We start from the raw sequence: 20,689 nt of genomic DNA, 5'->3' as shown, positions 1-20,689 counted from the left end.
ATGAGCACTGTGCTCCTTTTAAACCCAGGCCATTCTATGATTCTGTGATTTATTCTATAGGCCCCTCCAGGGAACCCCGCAGAGCCTGCAGGTGCACTCGGCCTTTTGCACCTTTCCCTCCCTGCTCCTTTTTCCTGGGTTCTCCCCATGCTCATTTATTTCCCCCTCACACTATTCCCTGTTACTCCACATCTCCCCATAGAATCATAGGCCATTCTACGATTCTGGGTTGAAAAGGGCCTCAAAGGCCATCATTTCAACCTCCTGCCATGGGTAGCGTTGTCAACCACCAGACCATGCAGCTGGGATGGGGACAGCAGTGACAGCAGTGCCACATCCCAGGTGCTGCCAATGCATGCAGCTCCATCCAGGCAGACACTGCATCCCCAGCACTGAGTTTGCAGCTGGGGAACGATCCCTGCTTGGATTTTGGGATGAATCCCATATTTCCCTTTAAGTGAGCGCTGTTGGGAAGGATGCTCTCTGCCTCCAGGTCCTTGGTGGGGGGGTCTTGGGGCCGGGCTGGGCTGATGGCATCACTTCCCTCCCCATCACACTGGGATGGGCTGAAAAAACAGGACTTTGGGAAAACTTCTCCACCCATCCAAACCGTTTCTCTGCATGGGCTGGGGCTGCCATGGGGTTTTGTGGGGAGGGAAGAGGGCAGAAGGGACCCGGGGAAGAATCTCCAGCCTTTACAATAAACACAGCAGGCAATGAGTGGAATCCTCCCTGTTTTCCTCTTTTCTTTTGGCAAAGCGAACGCAGCTCCAAGGAACGGTAACTGGGGCTGTGCAGGAGCAGGGAGGTGGGATCAGGCTGCACATCCAAAGCCTCAGGGACCTCTGGGGATGGAGCACCCGCAGTGGGTGGGCAGTGCTGGGCCCTCATCGCCTCTGGGTCAAGAATTGCTGCCAAACATCCAACCTGAGTCTCCAGGGCCCCACCGAGCAGTTCTCTTTCCCAACCTCAGTGCTTATATGGTTCCAAGTGCTGCTGGCCCCAGGGTTACCGTGTGCCACTGATGTTTATGGGATGGTGACACAGGAGCAGCCACGTGGCCCCAAGGGCTCTCCCAGTGATCCATCCCAGTGATCCATCCCAGTGATCCATCCCAGCTCCGCCGCTGCCGAGGAGCAAGATTTTAATTAATGTGAGCTGTGTGGAGCCTGTGGAGCATCTACATTTTTCTCATTCTTAAGATTGCTCGGAGCCCATAAGAGACCCACACAGATGCTCTCATTCGTAAAGGACCCATCTTTAATTAATTAAGGGTTAGAAAATGATGAGTGGAGTGACTGGCAGCTTCTTGAGAGAACTTTTGAGCTCAGGGGAGGCAGTTTGGGTGCTTACAGAGGGCACTTTTCGGGCTCCTCACACCCAACCCCAGAGCTCAGTGCTGCATTGCTCCTTGTGCTGCCACGATGGGGACATAAATGGGATTTTTCATGTAGAACAGAAAGATACGACGAATGGAGAAGCATAGGAGGAATAATCTGCATGTATGCTGTTAGTAGTGCTGAAAATGTTGATGGTTTTCAGCTAGACCCCGTTATGGGGACGTGTGCTGGGGCTGCCCTCCCTGTCCACTGCTGGAGGTTGGAGCAGGACGGGGGGGAGGAGGGGAAACTCAAGTGCTGGGTGCAGTGCTGGGATTTGTTCCCTCGTCCCCTTCCACAGCCAGGATGAGCTGCTCACCCTGCCCACAGACAGCATCCCCCATGGAAAACAGCTGGACCTTTATTTGTCCACATCCCAGGCAAGGAGAACGGGCTGACTGCCTGCAGGGAGCTGAGAGGTGGGACGTGGACCTGATCCAGCATCACTCTGAGGCTTTGGAAAAGGAGCAGGGTGCTGCTGGTAGCCCTCTTTGGTCACAGCTAAGCAAGGAGCTCATCCCAGCCGGCCGCCACCCACAAATATCAGCTTTTCCATGAGCCAGGAGACACTCAGCAGCTCTGTGCTGCTCTGAGCTCCAGCCCTGGGCTTCACCCTTGTACAGCTCCTTTTGTGGGCTCTCTCTGGCCAAAACTTGCTCTTTGTGACCACATTTTTCTCTTCTCCATGGCAAAACGTTGGGGATGGCTGCAGCCTCACCTGGGCAAACTGCTGGGTGTGCCAAAGGAGGGGTGGCAGCGCTGGGTTTTTGTGGGACCATTTTCCTAAGGAAGGGGGATTTCCACCTGACCCAAACCCACGGCACTGAAGGTGGATGGATTTGGGGCCAGGTCTCGCCCCATGTCCTTGGTTCCATCCCCACCTTTGTGCATGCAGGGCTGTGTTCATGGAGTTCTCACTGTTGGACAAACCTCTCTGGGATCTGATGAGAACAGTGAAGGGTTCCTCTTTTCCTCTAGGCTTTATTGCAGGGTTTTCACTTCTCTGGTGCTTACCTTCCTCCTGGGCTGGGTACATCCCCATGGATTTTATTGTGGATGAGCTGCTGCTTCCACCTCTCCTCCAGCTTCGCTGTGTGGTCTCAGGGTGATGCTTTACATCACTGTTCCACCCCCACTTGCAGCATGAAGATAACAAAGGTGTTCGTTAACAGTTTTGCTTCCTTTGCATGGGGTCTGCAGCCCCATGGGGCTACAAGGAGGCCATGTGTGCTACCATGGAACCAGCATCTGTCGTCAGCCTCATCCCACATTGCCCAGAATTGCAGGTGGTGATGCTTTCCTTATTTGCTGAGCAGTGGCGAAGCTGTTGTGGGAAGGGCTGAGCTGAGTTCCTTTCAGTTCTGACTTTCTGACTGCTAACATCTTGCATTAAAAACAAAATGAAACCAAAGAACTGCTATGGTGGGAGCAGTGCAGAGCTCAGGGCTGACCCTGCTGGAAGGATGCAGGGCATGAAGAGCAGAGGTGGCACCTGACCTTTCATGGCTGGATTTTGTGTTTGTTTTGGGCCGGTCCAGGCAGAGCATCACAGAGCATTGGTGCAGTTCCCAGTTCTCTTCCCCCATTTGCTAGAGGGCAGCTCCTCCCCAGGTCTCTGGTGTTTGCTGTGGTTGGGTTTCCAGCAGCACAAAGCAGTTGGGGAAGCTCTGCCAGTGCTGTTTGGAGCACAGAAATAATGCAAATAATGCGAGGAGCATCTCTGGAAGGAGTGACCCATAGCTGTACCATCACTGGAGGGCAGTGCTGGCAATTCCAGAGCTCTGTGCATGGACTCAGGTGAGGTTGTGTCTCTGTAGGTTCTGCACTGGACGATAACTTAAGAGCAGAGGGTGGACGTTGTGCTCTGCATAAATCTTCAGTTCTGCCCAAATTTTGCTGCCATGTAGAGCAGATCAGGGTTTACCCCGAGAGCATCATTCCACCATGCTGGATCCTGCCGGGACTGGCTTTATCCCACAGGATAATGGGTTGGGAGCAGGAGTGTGACTGTGCTCCTCTGCTCCGTGTGTGTGCAGCACAGCACAGCACAGTGCATCCAGAAATGCCCCCATTCCTGGGAGCTCTGTGGGCTGTCAGTCTGTGCTTAATGCTCCTGAGCACGACGTCCTCCTGCAGCTTCTCTCAGGAGCAGCCAATGTGTCACACTGTGATGTCCCTGAAAGCCCAGCAGGTGACTTCCCATTCCTTCTTTATCCTGCGAGCCCAAAACTCTTAAGCTATAATTTCCAAGTTCCAGCTATTCTCTTTTTAGAGGATGGTGATATTTTCTGCTTTTCTGGCCCCAGGACTGTCCCTGGAGTCTGGGCAGCTTCCTTTGAACCCACGCAGCACTGTGGGTCTGGCCCCAGCAGGCACCAATCCAGCACTGCAGGCAGCAGAGGGGCACAGAGCATCACCCACTCCTCAGGCTGACCCTGGGCCTTTTTCCTCATGTTGTTTATTTTTTTTGCCTTTACTTTCCCAAAGGCAGGCTGACACAGAAGCAGGAGGGCTGTCCTGGTGCTGACCCTCGCTGTGCTCGTGATGGAGAGGGTTTTTCCAGCCCCAAAGCACGCTGCTGTTCAGCTCCTGGCAAAGAGCTGCAAGGACAGCCTGCAGCTCTGCTCCAAGAGGGTTTTGCTTAGTATGAAACTTGTCGGAATTTGAAAAATGTCTCTGAGGAGCTCAAAACCTCTTCTCCCAAACCCTGTCTTCCAGCACTGCACACACCGAGCCCACACCCCTTCTCACCCATCATTATTTGAGGTCATCCCTGGTGCCATCCCCACTGGGGAATGAAGCCTTTCCAACGCTGTTTTTTTGGAGCCAATCGAGGTGCATGGAACTCTTTTCCAGAGCCAACCGAAAAAAAACCCTGGTTGCTTTCTTCTTCTTCCTCCATTTCTTTTTTCCTTGCTGGAGACGAGTGGGATCGCTGGAAATGAGTGGGATTGGTGGCCTGGAACAACACAGCGAGGGCAGGGGGAAGGTTGGGATGAATCGGAAATGAGAACCTTTTCAGACCAAAAATTCATACAGTGGCAACAAACCAAAGCAAACCAAAGCTAAATATAGCCAGGCCCGTGAGCAGGCTGACTGCTCGTGATGTTCGTGGTGGAAGAAATGGGATGATTTAAAAAGGAAAAAAAGGAAAAACTGTTTTCTTGACACGCTGCTTTTCACTGGGTCGTTGGGTGAAGCAGGGTGTATCCCAGTGCAGGGTCCTGCTGGTTTTACTGCTTCCTGCAGCTTTGGGGATGAGAAGGAATGAGGAGGCCCTCGGCGATGCTCTTTGGCAATGGAGGGTTGGGAAAATGCTGTGGGACTGGGAGCTGTGAGCATGGGCAGCAGCTGTGCGGTGTGGGCATGGTGGAGGTTGGGATTTTGGAGGCTCCCAATGAATGTGTGGAAGTGGCCTCAAGTTGGACATCAGGAAATACTTCTTCTCTGAGAGAGGGGTCAGATGCTGGCATGGGCTGACCAGGAAGGTGGGGGAGTCAGCGTCCCTGGAAGCATTAAAGAAACGTTCAGATGTTGTACTGAGGGGTGTGATGTAGTGGGAAATACTGGTGGTCAGTGGACAGTTGGACTGGATGATCTTGGAGGTCTTTTCCAACCTTGGCAATTCTATAATTCTCTGGTGACAAGGGGCTGGCCAGCTTAATGAGGTGGAGTCACTGCCCTGAGAGGCGTTCAGGAAATGTTTAGATGTTGTACTTTGGGACACGGTCTACCGGTGAAAGGTGGATGGATGGACTGGATGATCTTGGAGGTCTTTTCCAACCTTGATGATTCTATGATAAGGAAGGGTTGGACACCTCAAAGTAGGGTTGGCCAGGGAGATGGAGACACCATCCCTGGAGATGTTCAAGAAGCATTCAGACGTTGTACTGAGGGACATGGAGTAGTGGGAAATATCAGTGATAGGTGGATGGTTGGACTTGGGTGATCTTGGAAGTCATTTCCAACCCTGGTGATTCTGTGATTCTGTCATAAGGAAGGGTTGGCCACCTCAAAGTAGGGTTGGCCAGGTTAACGGAGGGTTGGCCAGCTCGCTGAGGTGGACTCACTGCCCCTGGAGGTGTTCAGGAAACGTTTGGATGTTGTACTGAAGGACGTGGTGTGGGAAATATCGGTGATAGGTGGATGGTTGGACTGGATGATCTTGGACGTCTTTCCAGCCTCGGTGGTTCTATGATTCTATGATGCCAGGCCAACCACTGGCAGCACTTTAACCTTTTCTTTCCCCGTGCTTCTTTCCCTCTCGCAACCCAGACTCCAAAGTCTTCCTCATCTACAACGTGGGCGCTCAGGGCTGCCTGGAGACGAAGGACTCGCTGGTGCGGCTCTCCAAAGGCTGCAACACCAGTTCCCCAGCCCACCAGTGGAAATGGGTCTCACGCAACCGCCTCTTCAATGTGGGGGCCATGCAGTGCCTGGGGGTGTCGTGGCACGGGGGCAATGCCACGGCTGGCCTGCACCCCTTGGCCACCTACGAATGCGACCGTGAGTCCGTCAACATGCGCTGGAGCTGCCGGGGTCTCGGGGAGCAGCTCTCACAGCACCTGGGAGCCCGACCAGGCAACACCTCGCTGGATAGGGGCGACCAGGCACGCAGCTCACAATGGAGGACATATGGAACTGAGGAGGATCTGTGCTCCGTGCCCTACTCTGGTAAGGCTTTGCCGTGTGTCAGGCTCACCGTCTGCACCCCTAGGTGCTTCATAGCATGGTTGGGTTGGAAGGGACCCCGAAGTCCCGCAGCAAGTCCAACCCCTTGCTATGGGCTGGTTGCCCACCACTGGATCAAGCGCCAGGTTGGATGCAGTATTCCAAACGAGGCTTCCCTTCTCTTAGTGTTCTTTGCCAATCTTCATAATTCTGTGGTTCTGTATTGGCACAGCGGTGCAGTCACCATCTCTGGAGTGGAGGGTGAATGGGGATAGGACAAGGGGGAGTGGTTTTAAAGTGAGACAGGGGAGGTTTAGGTTGGATGTTAGGAGGAAGTTTTTGATCCAGAGGGTGGTGAGGCAGTGGAACAGGTTGCCCAAGGAGGCTGTGGATGCCCCATCCCTGCAGGCATTCAAGGCCAGGCTGGATGTGGCTCTGGGCAGCCTGGGCTGCTGGTTGGTGACCTGCACACAGCAGGGGGTTGGAACTGTGTGAGCACTGTGCTCCTGTGCAACCCAGGCCATTCTGTGATTCTATGACTGGCACTGAGGGACACAGTTTAGTGGGCATGGTGGGGGTAGGTTGGAGGTTGGGCTTGGAGATCTTTTCCAACCTTAATGATTCTGTGATTCTCTTTGTTCCCATTGCCTTGATGCCTTGCAGACACCCAGGAGCCATTAGCAGTAGTTGTAGCCCCTAAGTAAAAGCAGTCCCAAGCTAAACACCATGCAGCTCTCTGCCCTGATCCTGCAGTGGGATGGGGAAGAAAAATAAATGAAAGTGTAAGAACTTGTGGGTTGAGATAAGGGCAGCTTAGTAAGGAAGAAAAAATAGGGAAAGAAAAAGAAAAAAATCAACAGTAGCCAAAAGAATAAACAAAACAAGCAATGCACGATGCAATTGCTCACCACCAGCCAGCTGATGCTCAGCCAGTTCCCACACTCCCCCCAGTCAGCACCCTCAGTTTTATCATTCCATGTGACGTCGTATGGTCTGGGATGTCCCTGTGGCCAGTGTGGGGCAGCTGTCTTTGTTCTGTGCCCTCCCAGCTTCCCCCTGATGGGGCAGAGTGAGGAGCTGAAACGTCCTTGACTCAATATAAGCGCTGCTCAGCAACAAGTAAAACATTGTTATGTTATCAACATTATTCTCATCCTAAATCCAAAGCACAGCTCGTAGGGAGAAAATTAACTATTCCAGCCAAAGCCAAGGCATCCAGGCACCCCCTGGTCCCCCAGCCAAGAGAACCCTCATCCTCAACTCCCCTTGGCAGCAGCCTCATGGGGGGACCCTCTTCTCCCACAGAGATCTACACCATCCAGGGCAACTCACACGGGAAGCCCTGCACCATCCCCTTCAAGTATGACAACCAATGGTTCCACGAGTGCACCAGCACAGGGCGAGAGGACGGCCACCTCTGGTGTGCCACCACCCAGGACTACGGCAAGGATGAACGATGGGGCTTCTGTCCCATAAAGAGTAAGTGTGGGTGGCTCGTCCCATCCCAATGGGATGCAGGAGCATCCTCGTGGTTGCCCAGCACCTGGCTTTGGTAGGATATTGGTTTGGTTTGTTCTTTTTTTGGAGCTGGAGTGGGATGTGTTGGTTGCCAACTGCTTGTCCCTATAGGCAATGACTGTGAGACCTTTTGGGACAAGGACCATCTCACCAACAGCTGTTACCAGTTCAACTTCCAGTCCACGCTGTCCTGGCGGGAGGCTTGGAACAGCTGTGAGCAGCAAGGAGCCAACCTGCTCAGCATCACCGAGATCCACGAGCAGACCTACATCAATGGTGAGGCAGGGTGGCCCTGCCACCTAGGGCAGAGCTAGTAACACCAGGGGCAACTGGTCCCAGGTTTTGCTCTCTGTCCTGGTTGGGTTGGGCTTGATTTTTGGGCTGGGGTTGCGCATAGAGCTGGAGCTGGGGGGCTGATGTTGCCCCTCTCTCTGTGTTGGCCCCAGGGCTGCTGACCGGGTACAGCTCCACGCTGTGGATTGGGCTCAACGACCTGGACATCAATGGGGGCTGGCAGTGGTCTGACAACTCGCCACTCAAGTACCTCAACTGGGAGAGCGGTGAGCTGGGGGCTTTGTGAGGGGACAGGGGCAGGGGATGGGCTGTGAGCAAAGGATGTGGCTCTGGGCAGGTGGCAGGAGAGGTGGCCTGGGCTGCTAAGGTGCCCTGAGCTGAGCATCTTTGTTTCAAGGGCTGTTGAATACCAGTGATGTGCAGCTCAGTGGCCTGGTGTGGAGGACACTGGTGGCATTATTTGCCCATTTCCATCTCTAACCCTTAGCTCACAGGACAGAAGGACCCATTGCAGGGGATGCTCTGGTTGTGCCCGATGCCATCAGCCCAAGGCACTCGTGGGGATAAATATTATATCCCTGGAGGAGGTCTGGGGACAACCACTGACTTCCACCTGGCATTTCTAGTTCATGCTGATGCTCCAGGTCCTTGTGCATCAAGGCACAACAAATAATCCCTAGTGTGCCACAAAATCAATCCATCTCTACCTGGGGCAGGGAGAGCTGTGCCCTGCCCCGTGAGCTCCCAGCAGCCTGTTTCCCCCCCCCCTCCCGACTCCCATTTCCAGACCAGCCTGACAACCCCAGCGAGGAGAACTGCGGTGTGATCCGCACTGAGTCGTCTGGGGGGTGGCAGAACCGTGACTGTGGCATCGCCCTCCCCTACGTCTGCAAGAAGAAGCCCAATGCCACCACTGACCCCTTCCTGACAGGTGAGTTGGGGCTGAGCAACCCCAGGGTGTGGGTGCGGGAGGGATCCCAGCTCTGGTCCCAACTGTGGCAGCTCATGGAGGTGATCAGGGTATCCAGGGTGGGCATCAGTTTGGAAAACTGCAAAGCAGCACCACCTCAGTGCTCAGTACACTCACAGGTCGGACATCAGGAGAAATGGGAGATCCCTGGTGCTTTCCCAGATCTCTGTGCTTTGCTGTTGCACTGATGGTGTGCAAACACGAGGGATTTTATATTGTTCCCGGAGCTCTAAAGTTACCACTGCTTGTACCTTGCCTCTGCTTGCACTTTGCCATTGCAGGGCTTTGCCCATAGCTGTCCCATGCCTTGGGTTCTTGTCCCAAGCACAAAGCACTCTCTAAGCATCTCCCTGGGACCACAATCCCCCGCAGAGGAGAGGCTGAGGGAGCAGAGTGGGAGACCTTTGTTGCTTTTCCTTGCCAGATTCATGGTCAGAGGTGAAAGTGGACTGCGAGCCCAGCTGGCAGTCCTTCCAATCCAACTGCTACCGCCTGGTGGGAGAGAAGAAGAGCTGGCAAGATGCAAAGAAGACCTGCCTGCGGAGCGGGGGGGACCTGGTCAGCATCCACACACTCTCCGAGCTGGAGTTTGTCACCAAGCAGGTGAAGCAAGGTGAGAGGAGCTCATCCAGCCTATGGGTGTGGGGCATGCGTGGGGAAATAGTGGCATCCTGTTCGTGTTTGTCTGTGCAGAGTCAGATCACGTGGGTTTTGGTGTCATGGGGATATTTGGGAGAGCCAAATTTGGAGCCTGTGAGCCTTTGTGCTCAGCGTGATGCATCGTGTCATGATACAGAGGGCATCACAGTGGGGAGAAAATAGCATAGACCCATCTGAAAGTATCACTAATTCCATTTGGTTAATGCAGAAATAAGATGAAAGCACCAAGAAGTAGGCAGATTTCGTTCTGTTTGCCCCTCTGTAGGGAGAGAGCATCCCTGCCCTGCCTGCTGCATGGTTCTGAGCCCTGCACCTGCCATGAGGGTGGGGGCTTGGAGAGGAGCTTTGCAGCCTTTTGGGGAGGGTCTCTGCCAGATTGCAGCCAGGCAGAGGCCATTCTGCCTCCTGGCTCTGAGCCTCCTGTTTCGACAGATGTGGAAGAGCTCTGGATTGGTCTAAATGACCTCAAGCTGCAGATGAACTTTGAGTGGTCAGATGGAACACCTGTGAGGTTCACCTATTGGCACCCCTTCGAGCCCAACAATTTCCGTGACAGCCTGGAGGACTGCGTCACCATCTGGGGACCGGTGAGAGCACAGGGCAGGAAATGCATCCTAAAGCCCCATGGCATCCTTGTGGCGAGGGAGGAGGGGCCTGGGGGAGTATCTCTTGCTTGGGTTGAACCAGCTGCTGGGAGGGGAGGGATCCAGCGCATCCATGGGGGCTGATGCAGAGAAGGAAAATCGATGGCATACAGGCTGGGAAATTCCCCAGGGCTGTGAGCTGGGCTCAGTCCTGCTCTTCTCCACCCTTTCCAGGAAGGGAGGTGGAACGACAGCCCTTGCAACCAGAGCCTGCCCTCCATCTGCAAAAAGCCCGGCCGGGTGAGCCAGGAGAAAGAGGAGGATGACCACGGGTGCAGAAAGGTGAGGCAGGGCAGGCATGGGAGCCCCTTGCAAAGGGGTGCAGTCTCTTGGGCAATCCCTCAGTGCCCAGAAGATGTAGGATGGGTTTGCAAAGTGCAGCCTTGAGGGTCACCTTGGCACTCCTAGAGCTACAGGTCTTTGCCCGAGAGACTGCAGAGTCCTGGGCTTCTGCAGTTGCATGAGGCCACAAAAAAAAAGAAATTGAGACAAAATTCATGCTTTCATCATCCAAGATCCTCCCCCTTGCTCTGGCTTGAGTTTCCAGCTCAGAATTTCATTTTTTTTTTCCCTGCTTGCTTACATCGATCTACCAAAATGCTGCAGCAAAGCTGCTCCATGCAAGAGCTCAGTGAGATGGGAATGGGATGGACATGGGATGTGATGGCATGGCATGGCATGGGATGTGATGGCATGGCATGGCATGGGATGGCATGGCATGGCATGGCATGGCATGGCATGGGGAGCCCAGTGATCATTTTCACATTTTGAACACAGCCACTGAGTTGGTGCATTTCCACCAGGACTGTGCCACTCCAGCATCTCAGCCAGCTGTGCCCTGCCTCAGTTTCCCCACCTTGGCAAAAGATGCTGTCTGGCTTCTTGGGCAGCTTCACCCAGACCCATCCATTCCAGCAAACTCAGACAGATGCTTGGCTCTGCAAGAGGCTGGGGACAGCATGGCAGCTAGGCAAGCTGGCATGCTGGGCCAGGGTCAGTGCCAGTGCCAGGAGGGTCTCTAAGTGGGGGCCGAGCCCTCTCACCCTTCCCACCCTTTGACATCCCTTCATATGTGCATCCCTCCCTGTGCTGCTGCCCTCTCCCTGCTCTGGCAGCAGACAGGCACTGTTGTGTGTCCAATTCCGGACAGGCTCCAACATCAACAGGCGGGTGATTAAAGCAGGCTGCAGTGGGACTTGCTCTCTGTTCAGCCCCATGACACAAGAGGAGGATAATGCTCCCCTCCCCACTCCCCGGCAGGGTTGGATGCTGGCAGGAAGAATGATATGTGCTGCTTTGAAGCTGTCTGGCTGTTTGTTTTCCTTGCAGCCCTGTCCTTTGGGATTGCAGGATTGCTAGAGCTCGGTCATGCCAGGTCAGCTGGGGGTCAGAGACCTCACAGGAAAAGCTGGAGGTGGCAGCAGGGGACGTGGCTCCCATCCCATGTCCCTACCCCACCTCAGGGGCTCAGTCCCTATGGTTGGGACAGTTTTGCATGGCCTCAACTGAGAACTGGGCTGAGAGGAACCTTATGAGGTTCTACATAGGTGTATGTAGAGTCCTGCACCTGGGGAGGAATAACCACATGTAACAGTACGGGTTATAGGCTGAGCTGCTGAAAAAGAGCTCAGTGCAGAAGGACCTGGGGATCCTGATGGCCAACAGTTGACTGTGAGCCAGCAGTGTGACCTGGTGGCCAAGAAGGCCAGCGATGTCTTGGTTGATCAACAGCTGACCAACAGTTGACCACGAGCCAGAGATGCACCCTCATGGCCAAGAAAGCAGTGGGACCACAGGGTGCACTGCACAGTGGCCAGCAGGGTGAGGAAAGTGCTTCTCCCCTCTGCTCTGACCTGGGGAGAACTCATCTGGAGCACTGCATCCGGTGCTGGGCTCCCCAGTTCAAGGCAGACAGGCAACTGCTGGAGAGAGCCCTGCGGAGGGCTGCAGAGATGGTGGGGGCCTGGAGCACCTCCTGATGGGGACAGGTTGAGAGCCCCCAGAGAGCCTAGAGAGAGGAGAAAACCGAGGGGATCTCCATAGAGGTTCATTCCAACTCCTACCAGCTTCTGCTGTCTCGTGTCCCCAGGGCTGGAAGTGGCACAGCCCCTCCTGCTTCTGGCTGGGTGAGGATCGTGTCACCTACAGCGATGCTCGCAAGATGTGCTCTGACTACGGCTCCACACTGGTCACCATCACCAACAGGTCAGCGTTGCGCCCTGAAAAATGAGCGGCACGGGGATGGGGTTTGACCCATTGCTTGGGATGAGATCAAGGCAAGGGGGGCTCAGCTCACAACGTCTGCCCTCCAGGTTCGAGCAGGCGTATGTCAGCAGCCTCATCTATGGATGGGATGGCGAGTACTTCTGGACAGCCCTGCAGGACATCAACGAGACGGGCGCTTTCCGCTGGCTGAGCGGCGATGAGGTCATGTACACCCACTGGAACCGCGACCAGCCCGGTAAGGGGATGGCAGGGGTGGGACAGGATGTCCCCATCCCCTCTGGTTCTGCCCAGGGAGGGGATTGACACGGCCACAGCCTAACCCTGAGGCCGGCTGCAGGTTACAATAAGGGTGGCTGCGTGGCCCTGGCCACCGGCAGCTCCATGGGGCTGTGGGAGGTGAAGAACTGCAGCACCTTCAAGGCCAAGTACATCTGCCGGCAGAACCTGGGCACGCCGGTGAACCCCGAGCTGCCCAGCGCCTACCCTACGCCCAGCCTCACCGGGAGCTGCCCGCTGGGATGGAGCACGGACCCCAAGCTGCGGCACTGCTACAAGGTACGGGGTGCTGGGCTGCAGTGAACCCCAGCTGTGCCCCCATCCTATGGGCGTACATTGCTGCATGCAAAATGCATCCTGGACACAGCACTGGGGCTGGAAGTTGGGATGCTGGTGCTTGTTAGGGTAGAGATGATGCTCTGCTTTTGCCCCTTGCCCAAGTCAGGGGTATCCCAATGGGATCCCAGAGCTGAGCCCCCCACCTTCCTCCATGCCCAGGTGTTTAACTTTGACAAGCTGCAAGAGAAGAAGACGTGGATCGCAGCACAGGAGTTCTGCCGGGAGCTGGGAGCCCAGCTGCTCAGCCTGGGCAGCTACGAGGAGGAGCACTTTGTGGCTAACACCCTCAACAAGATTTTTGGGTGAGGGGCCGGCTGTGAAAGCACAAATAAAAAAAGCCTCCGTGTTGGAGGCTGGCTGTGTTCTGACCTTTTCCCATAGGGAGTCAGAGCCAGAGATCCATGAGCAGCACTGGTTCTGGATTGGCCTCAACCGGCGTGACCCTGCAGGGGACCGGAGCTGGCGGTGGAGCGATGGGCTGGGGGTGAGTCCAGCAGTGAGGCGCTGAGCATGCAGAGCTGAGCCCAGCGAGCAGCAGCACAGCAGGCAGCTTTCACTGGAGGATTCGGGGATGTCTTTGGGGTGGAAGTCCAGTCTGGGAGCCCCAACCTTTCCTATCTGTCTCGGCCCCCAGTTCTTCTACCACAACTTTGACCGCAGCAACTATGATGACGACGACATCCGGAACTGCGCAGTGCTGGACCTGGCCTCCCTGCAGTGGATGCCGATGCAGTGCGAAGCCCAGCTGGACTGGATCTGCAAACTGCCCAAAGGTACCATGGGGCACTGCTACCCCAGGCAGAATCCACAGGGGATTGCAGATATGGTCACGGCTTTCCTTTTCCTTCTCCAGGAACTGATGTGAAGGAGCCGGAGATCACAACCCAAGGTGCGTTAGGGGCTGTGTGTCCATCTGGTTCCATCGTCCTCCCTGGGTGCAACCAACTCACTGCAGGGCATTGGGCATGGGCAGGTTATCCAGAGGAGAACAGACCTTGTGTGTGGGCTCATGGGAGGGTGGGAGCCAGAACAGAGGAACCAAGGTGTCCTCAGCTCCAGCCCGACACCAGCACTCAGCTTTATTGTGGTTGCTGCCCAGGGCCAGTTCCTCTTGATCACCCAGAGCAGGGCAGGCTCAGGCTTCTGGATAGATGCTGAGTCCTGCAGGGAGCAGCTCAGCAGCCAAACCCTCATGGGAAAGAGGTGTTAGGATATAGGAGGAGGTGGCTGAGCTGCAGTATTATGCTGGGTCCCTTCTTGCAGGCAGCAAAGAGTGGGTGAAGTACCAAGAGGCTGAGTACAAGTTCTTTGAGCACCACTCAACGTGGGTGCAGGCACAGCGCATCTGCAGCTGGTTCCAGGCAGAGCTGGTGTCAGTGCACAGCGAGTCCGAGCTGCGCTTCCTGGGCCAGAACCTGAAGAAGGTAGGAGATGCCCCTGCCTGAATGCTGCTTTCCAGGGCTGCTCTGCGTCCATCGCATCCCCTCTTTTCGTGGTCTTAGTGGGGGATAAGCCTGGCTCTGCATGCCTTGGGTGGATGGTGGTGTGGTGTGCAGGGCCCTGGAGCAGGCACTGATGTCCCCTCTCTGGTCCTGCAGTTCTCCAGGGGTCAGGAGCAGCACTGGTGGATTGGGCTGCACACCTACGAGAACGATGGCAGGTTTAAGTAAGTTGTGTGGACCAGATCCCCCTATACCCCTGTTTTTCCCTGTGCTGCCGTCCCCAGCCTGCAGAGCACCGCAGCACAACGCCTGTCTCAGGCTGTGCCCATCCTGGGTTGGTGGTTTTGAGACAGTGGGGTGAGGGCTGCTGGTTCCTCACCAGCAGGGAAGAGGGAAGAGCTGCTGTACAGTCCCAGTTTGGCCATACATGCCATTTGTCGCATTGCAGACAGCTCGTATCATTCACCAAGTCCTTGCTTTGTGCTTTCCCAGGTGGTCTGATGGGTCCCTCCTCAACTTCGTCTCCTGGGCACCAGGCAAACCCCGTCCCATCAACAAGGACAAGAAGTGCGTCTATATGACGGCCAGCAGAGGTGAGGGGCCACGTCCTGCAGTGCTGGGCTCTGGAGGGGCCGAGGGCTGCAGGCTGAGCTGAGGGGCTGTTCCTGTCCCACCTCTCCCCACAGAGGACTGGGGGGATCAGAAGTGCCCGACGGCGCTGCCCTACATCTGCAAGCGGAGCAATGCCACTGCTGTGAAGCCGTCCATCCCACCACCACCTGCTCCCACGAGTGGGGGATGTCCCCGTGGCTGGATCCAATTCCTCAGCAAGGTGAGCTGGGCAGGCAGGGATCGAATAAGGCAGGATGGGTCTGGGCTGAGGGCAAGGAGAGGTTGGGGTTTTGGGGTTGGCAGTGATGGCTGTGGGATGGGAACACTCCCGGACCACCCTGTGCCCCCGGTGCCCATGCAGTGTTTCAGCTTCAATGGCCACGACAGAGCTGATATCGTGAAGTGGCCGGAGGCGAAGCAGGCCTGTGAGAACCAGGGCGCCGTGCTGGCCACCATCTCCAGCCCTCTGGAGCAGGGTATGTCACCCCCGGCCACCGCCAGCGCCAGCCCCAAGGCTGCTGGAGGTGGCCCTCAGCGCCTCGCCATCCCTCACAGCTTTCATCACATCCATGCTGCTGAACATCTCCTTCGACCTCTGGATTGGCCTCCACGATGCCAAGAAGGAGTTCCAGTGGGTGGAGGGTGAGCCGCTTCGGCACGTCAGCTGGGCGCCTGGGGAGCCCTCGGAGTGCAGCTCCTCCAGCCCTGGAGACAAGCCGGTGAGACCCCACTGCCCCATAGCATCCCCTGGCCCTGGGCTGGAGAGGGGTTGGGGCACCCACAACCCTGACAAGGTTTCAGCATGTTGTCCCACCACAAGGGATGGGCTGAAGGTTGCATGTTGTGGGGTTGGCTCTCTGAGGGCAGAGCAGGGTCTGGTCCTGCAGTTTGTAGTGTCCATGGGCTGGGGGTTATGTGATGTGGTTGGACACAGGCTGGGGGCCATTCTGATTCTGTGGCTTGGCCTGCAGACCAATTGCGTGGTGGTGTGGCACGGCTCACCCCCCCACTTCACGGGGCGCTGGGATGACCGGAGCTGTGTGGAGGAGAAGCATGGCTACATCTGCCAGCGGAGCATAGGTAGGCTGTGGGGTGACAGAGCCCCGTTGTGCAGAGGTGGGGGGCTGCTGTAAGCACCCCACACTATGGGAGTGTGTCACCAATGGGATCAGCTTTGGGGGAGCGTGGGGCAACGTACAAAATGTGGGAGCACCTGGCCCTGTTGTTTCTTGGGGCACTGCTGACCTTGTGCACATCAGCCTGGCTGAGTGGGCTCCATAGCAGTGTGCATCTGATGGGAATCCTCGAGGTTAGGATGGCACCTCGCCACTGAGCAGCCCCTGGGGACCTGCCCTCTGCAGCCAGGTGCACATGTACCATGCATGGCACTGCTGTGGGGACGCCCCAGCTCAGTGGGGGACGGGCGAGGAGCTGACCCTTGCAGGAGCATCCTCTGACCATGTCTCTTTGCTCCCCCAGACCCATCCCTGAGCCCCGCGCGGACGCCGTACCCCCCTTCGCCCACTGGCACCCTCTTTTACCACAACAGCACTTACCGAATCCTGCAGAAGCCTCTCAGGTGGCACGAGGCCCTGCTGCTGTGCGAGACCCTCAATGCCACCCTGGCCACCATCCCCGACCCCTACAGCCAGGCTTTCCTCACCCAGGCCATCAGCAGCCTACGTGCCCCGCTCTGGATCGGGTTGGCCAACAATGAGGTGAGAACACGGGGTAGGCACCCAGGGTGGGGGTCCTGGGGGGTGGCAGCTGCCCCTCAGCCTCTCCCCTCGGCTCTCCAGGGCGGTCGGAGCTACTCATGGCTGTCGGAGGAGAACCTGTTCTACGCCAACTGGCAGGACGGGGAGCCCCAGCAGGCTGCTGGCTGTGCCTACATGGATGTGGATGGGAGCTGGCGCACGGCTGGCTGTGACACCAAGCTGCAGGGCGGCATCTGCCAGCTCCAGTCGGGTGCGTGGCGGATGGCCCGGGGGGCTCCGTGGACCCCAGCAGTGGGTGTCATATTGGGTTGGAGATGGCGTCCCACTGGGGGAAACCTTCTGGAGCTCAACCCATGGGCTTGAGTGCCCCGATAACCCCTGCCTCCTAAACATGTCCCCCCACCAGGTCCCCCCCGCACGCACAAGTGGAGCTACAGCGGCAGCTGCCCCAAGTCGCTGGAGGACTCATCCTGGATCCCCTTCAGGGACCACTGCTACACCTTCCACATGGAGATCACCCTAGGGCAGAAGGACGCAATGCGGAGGTGCCAGAAAGGTATGGAAGGGCTGTGGGAGGGGATGGGAAGAGGATGGAAGAGGGTGGGTCCCCATGTTACCTCTGGATACAACAGAATACCTTCAAATGGAGCCCCTGTTCCTGTTGCCATGGTCCAGCCCTTGTCAGCCATCATTTCTCCTCAGTGCTGCTTTGTGTTGGGTTCCCCATGTATCTCACAGTTCACGGCCATCAGCGGTTCCTCAGCTTGGTCTTCCCCATCACTGCTGCTCCTGAGCTCCATCCCCAGCTCTGGGCTCACCCCTGACCCCTCTTTCTTCCACAGTTGGTGGCACAGTGTTGTCCATCCAGGACGAGATGGAAAACGTCTTCGTGTGGGAGCACCTCCAGGCATACGAGGGCGCATCCAAGGGCGCCTGGCTGGGCATGACGTTCAACCCCAAAGGTACAGGGCACAAAAGGACCCTTCCTGACACACCATGAATTCTCAGTAGCTCTATAGTGAGCAGAGGAGCCCTTGGTAGTGGCTGCAGCACAGGGGGCTCGGGCCATGATGTGACCATGAGGGCTGATGTCTCAGGCTGTGTTAGATGAGCCAAGTGTGTCCTCCCCGGCCTTGGTGGTCCTCCCCATCACCCCATCACACCTCCTCCTGCTTTCAGCACCAGGATAAAGGCAGGGCATCCCTGCTGGCATCCCCAGACCCAATTCTTTCACTTCCAGGAGGTACCCTGGTTTGGCATGACAACACAGCTGTGAACTACTCCAACTGGGGACAGCATGACACGGGGCCCAGCATGCTGAGCCAGAACAGCTGCTACTGGATCCAGAGCAGCAATGGAGTCTGGCGCTTGGGCTCCTGCACCAACGTCACCATGGGTGTCATCTGCAAGATCCCCCGAGGTAGGGACCTCATGTTTGAGAGAGTGGGGTCTGGGCAAGGTGCTGCAGGGCAGAGCTGTGTCCTGCTGGCAGGGTTGGCCATGTCTGGGGCAATTGTGTTGTAGTGGCATCTGTGGGGAGGGGGGCAGGGAGCCATGGTCGTGTGCTCATCTCTCTGTGTTGCCATTGCAGTGGAGGAGAGCAGCTTCTCCAGGGCAGGTGAGTGGCACTGTCAGCCCAGGCACAGCACCAGGAGCTGGAACCAATCCTGCCAGGCTGAGCTGCAGCACGGGTTGTGTGAATAACAGAAAAATGGGGAATTTGGGTGGGAAACCGTAGAATCAGAACAGTTGGAAAAGACCTCTAAGATCCTCATCCAACCCCAACCCATTCCCAGCATGCCTGCTTTGTCCTCATATCTCCACAGTTCACCACCACCAGAGTCAGTTACTTCCCCACCTCCCTGGGCAGCCTGTGCCAACGATCATCACTCTTCCAGAGGAGAAATTTTTCATAAGATCCAACCTGACCCTCCCCTTGCTCAGCTTAAGGTCAATCCATCCCCAGGCAATTCTCAGTCCTCCTCTGCGGGCCCTTTGCTGAACCCCCTGCCCTTCTAGAGGTGTCACATCTGATGGGATCCTATAGATCCAACCGGGGCAGCTGCCAGATGTGAACACCCATCAGGACCGACCCAGACAGGCTGTCCCACAGCTCTGCCGTGGGCACGATGCTCCCAGCACACCCCAGCACTGCCCCATTCTATCCACCCACCCACCCACCCTCAAGGAGAGCACCCAACTGAAGTTCCTCCACGTCCAGACTTGGGCAAGGACTTGAGGAAACAGCATCAGTATTTCAGTGGACTTTCCTTTCCCCGCAGCTCTGCCGGAGAACACGACGGCCATTGCGGTGGTGGTGCTGTCGGCACTGGCGCTGAGCGCCCTGGTGGGCATCGCCATCTTCCTCTACAAACGGCGGAGGAGCTCCGAGCGCGGAGCCTTCGAGAGCGCCCGCTACAGCCGCACCACCTCCAACCCCAGCGAAGCGGCCGAGAAGAACATCCTGGTGTCGGATATGGAGATGAATGAGCAGCAGGACTAACGGCAGGGGGAACGGGGAGGGGGGGGAACGGGGATCGGCACGCAGGTGGTCCTCGGGGTGAGTGGGGCTGGGGTTGGGGTTGCTGCCGTACCCCCAGGCTTGCCTCCGGCTGCTGGGAGCTCTCCTGCAGCAGCTGTGGAGGCGGTTTCAGGGCTCAGAGGTTCAGAGGAAAGCTGCCTCCACTTGGAGAACTTTCCCTGGCCGGGCTCCGAGACACCTTCCCCTGGGGAGAAAGCACATGTGGGCAGTCGGGGCCCTGCGGGGGCTCATCCCCCCCCAGACAACGAGTGTCTGAGAACACATCCTCCCGGGCAAGAGGTCTCCAAAGCCGATCTACCTCCCCTTCCCGCAGTCCACTCTCCGCCCTCCTCATCCTCACCTCCCCCAGCAGCAGATTTGTGGTCCCCCATAACCCTGATGTTCCCATGCCCGGCGCTGCAGCCCTTCTCCTCCCGTGCTCCCCCTGGGCTGGCGGTGCCATCCCATCCCTCTCGCTGCCCCCCATCCCAGTGAGCACAGAGCTCCCCACACCATGAGCAGGTGAGAGAACTGGAAGCCCCGCGCATCCTTCCCATTGCTGCGGTGCCAGTTGAGGTCCCACCGGCCAACTGCGGAGTGTGCAGAGGATGGAGCACAAAGCAAAGGGCTGCCTTGGTGCCACGTGCTCACCGTGTGGGGCAGGGATGGGATGGGGCAGCTTGGGCTTGTTGTAGCCCCGAGGATGAGCATTAGGGATGCAGGTTGGGGACCGATTCTGGATTTTTTTGGTGGTAATTTTGGAGGTTTGGGTTGTTTTTTTTTTCCCCCATGGATTTTTTTTTCCCCCCTAATGGAATTGATTGCTTTTTTTTTTTTTTTTTTGTTTTTTTTTTTTTTTTTTTTTGCTATGCTGTATTGAGTGCGTGCTGAATATATACGTCTTTCACACAGCTGGCCGGGGTGTGTGTGTGGTTGCATTCCACGTGCCAGGCGTAGGTGAGGAGGAGGAGGAGGAAGGCACTGTGGGGCTGTGCCATGGGGCTGAGCTCCCATAAGAGCCCCTCAGGATGCTCGGACCCCGGGGGGGGGGGGGGTTCCCTGCTGGGAATGGGACCCAAGAGAGCCCCCGCAGATCCAAAGGCAAGCGGCACAACCCCCACACAGAGACGTTTTCCCATCCCTTCCAGGTGGGTGCTGTGAGGTCGGAGGGGCCCGCAGAGTGCTGTGCTCTCCGTTCTGACACCTGTGTGTGGATTTTAAGCTGTTGATTTCACTTAAGCTGGACATTAAGTGTTTGAGGAACTGTTGGGGGGTTGGGGACGAAGGGATCGCTTCATTTTGTGTTTACTTTTTGGCAATGATGTCCAAACACCATGGTGACGTTTGTGGGCAGGAGGGGCCCCAGCTCTGCCCCGGCTCCATTCCTCAGTCTTGGCTTTTATTTCCTGAGGACATTCC

The 20,689-nt window shown here is 56.6% G+C and overlaps 1 protein-coding gene across 1 annotated transcript; it reads left to right on the top strand.

Moving 5' to 3' along the window:
* Positions 1-5,641: 5,641 nt before the first annotated feature.
* Positions 5,642-19,263, top strand: MRC2 (mannose receptor C type 2; the record flags this gene model as incomplete). The annotated part of the gene is made up of 29 exons (XM_042836051.1): positions 5,642-6,053; positions 7,356-7,529; positions 7,680-7,844; positions 8,015-8,128; positions 8,650-8,793; positions 9,257-9,445; positions 9,925-10,079; positions 10,311-10,418; positions 12,226-12,341; positions 12,449-12,597; positions 12,700-12,917; positions 13,137-13,279; positions 13,359-13,461; positions 13,612-13,750; positions 13,831-13,866; positions 14,241-14,401; positions 14,576-14,643; positions 14,912-15,012; positions 15,106-15,251; positions 15,393-15,507; positions 15,587-15,750; positions 16,003-16,111; positions 16,511-16,749; positions 16,831-16,999; positions 17,156-17,305; positions 17,592-17,711; positions 17,990-18,169; positions 18,341-18,367; positions 19,032-19,263. Coding segments are annotated over 29 exons (4,335 nt in total), but the record flags the coding sequence as incomplete, so codon positions are not given.
* Between the last annotated feature and the right edge of the window lie 1,426 nt (positions 19,264-20,689).

The sequence above is a fragment of the Centrocercus urophasianus genome, unplaced genomic scaffold (assembly GCF_019232065.1).
Source record: "Centrocercus urophasianus isolate 14NV4802_14NV808 unplaced genomic scaffold, USGS_Curo_1.0 seq_57, whole genome shotgun sequence".
Classification (NCBI taxonomy): domain Eukaryota; kingdom Metazoa; phylum Chordata; class Aves; order Galliformes; family Phasianidae; genus Centrocercus; species Centrocercus urophasianus.
This window is presented reverse-complemented; position numbering and strand designations above follow the sequence as displayed.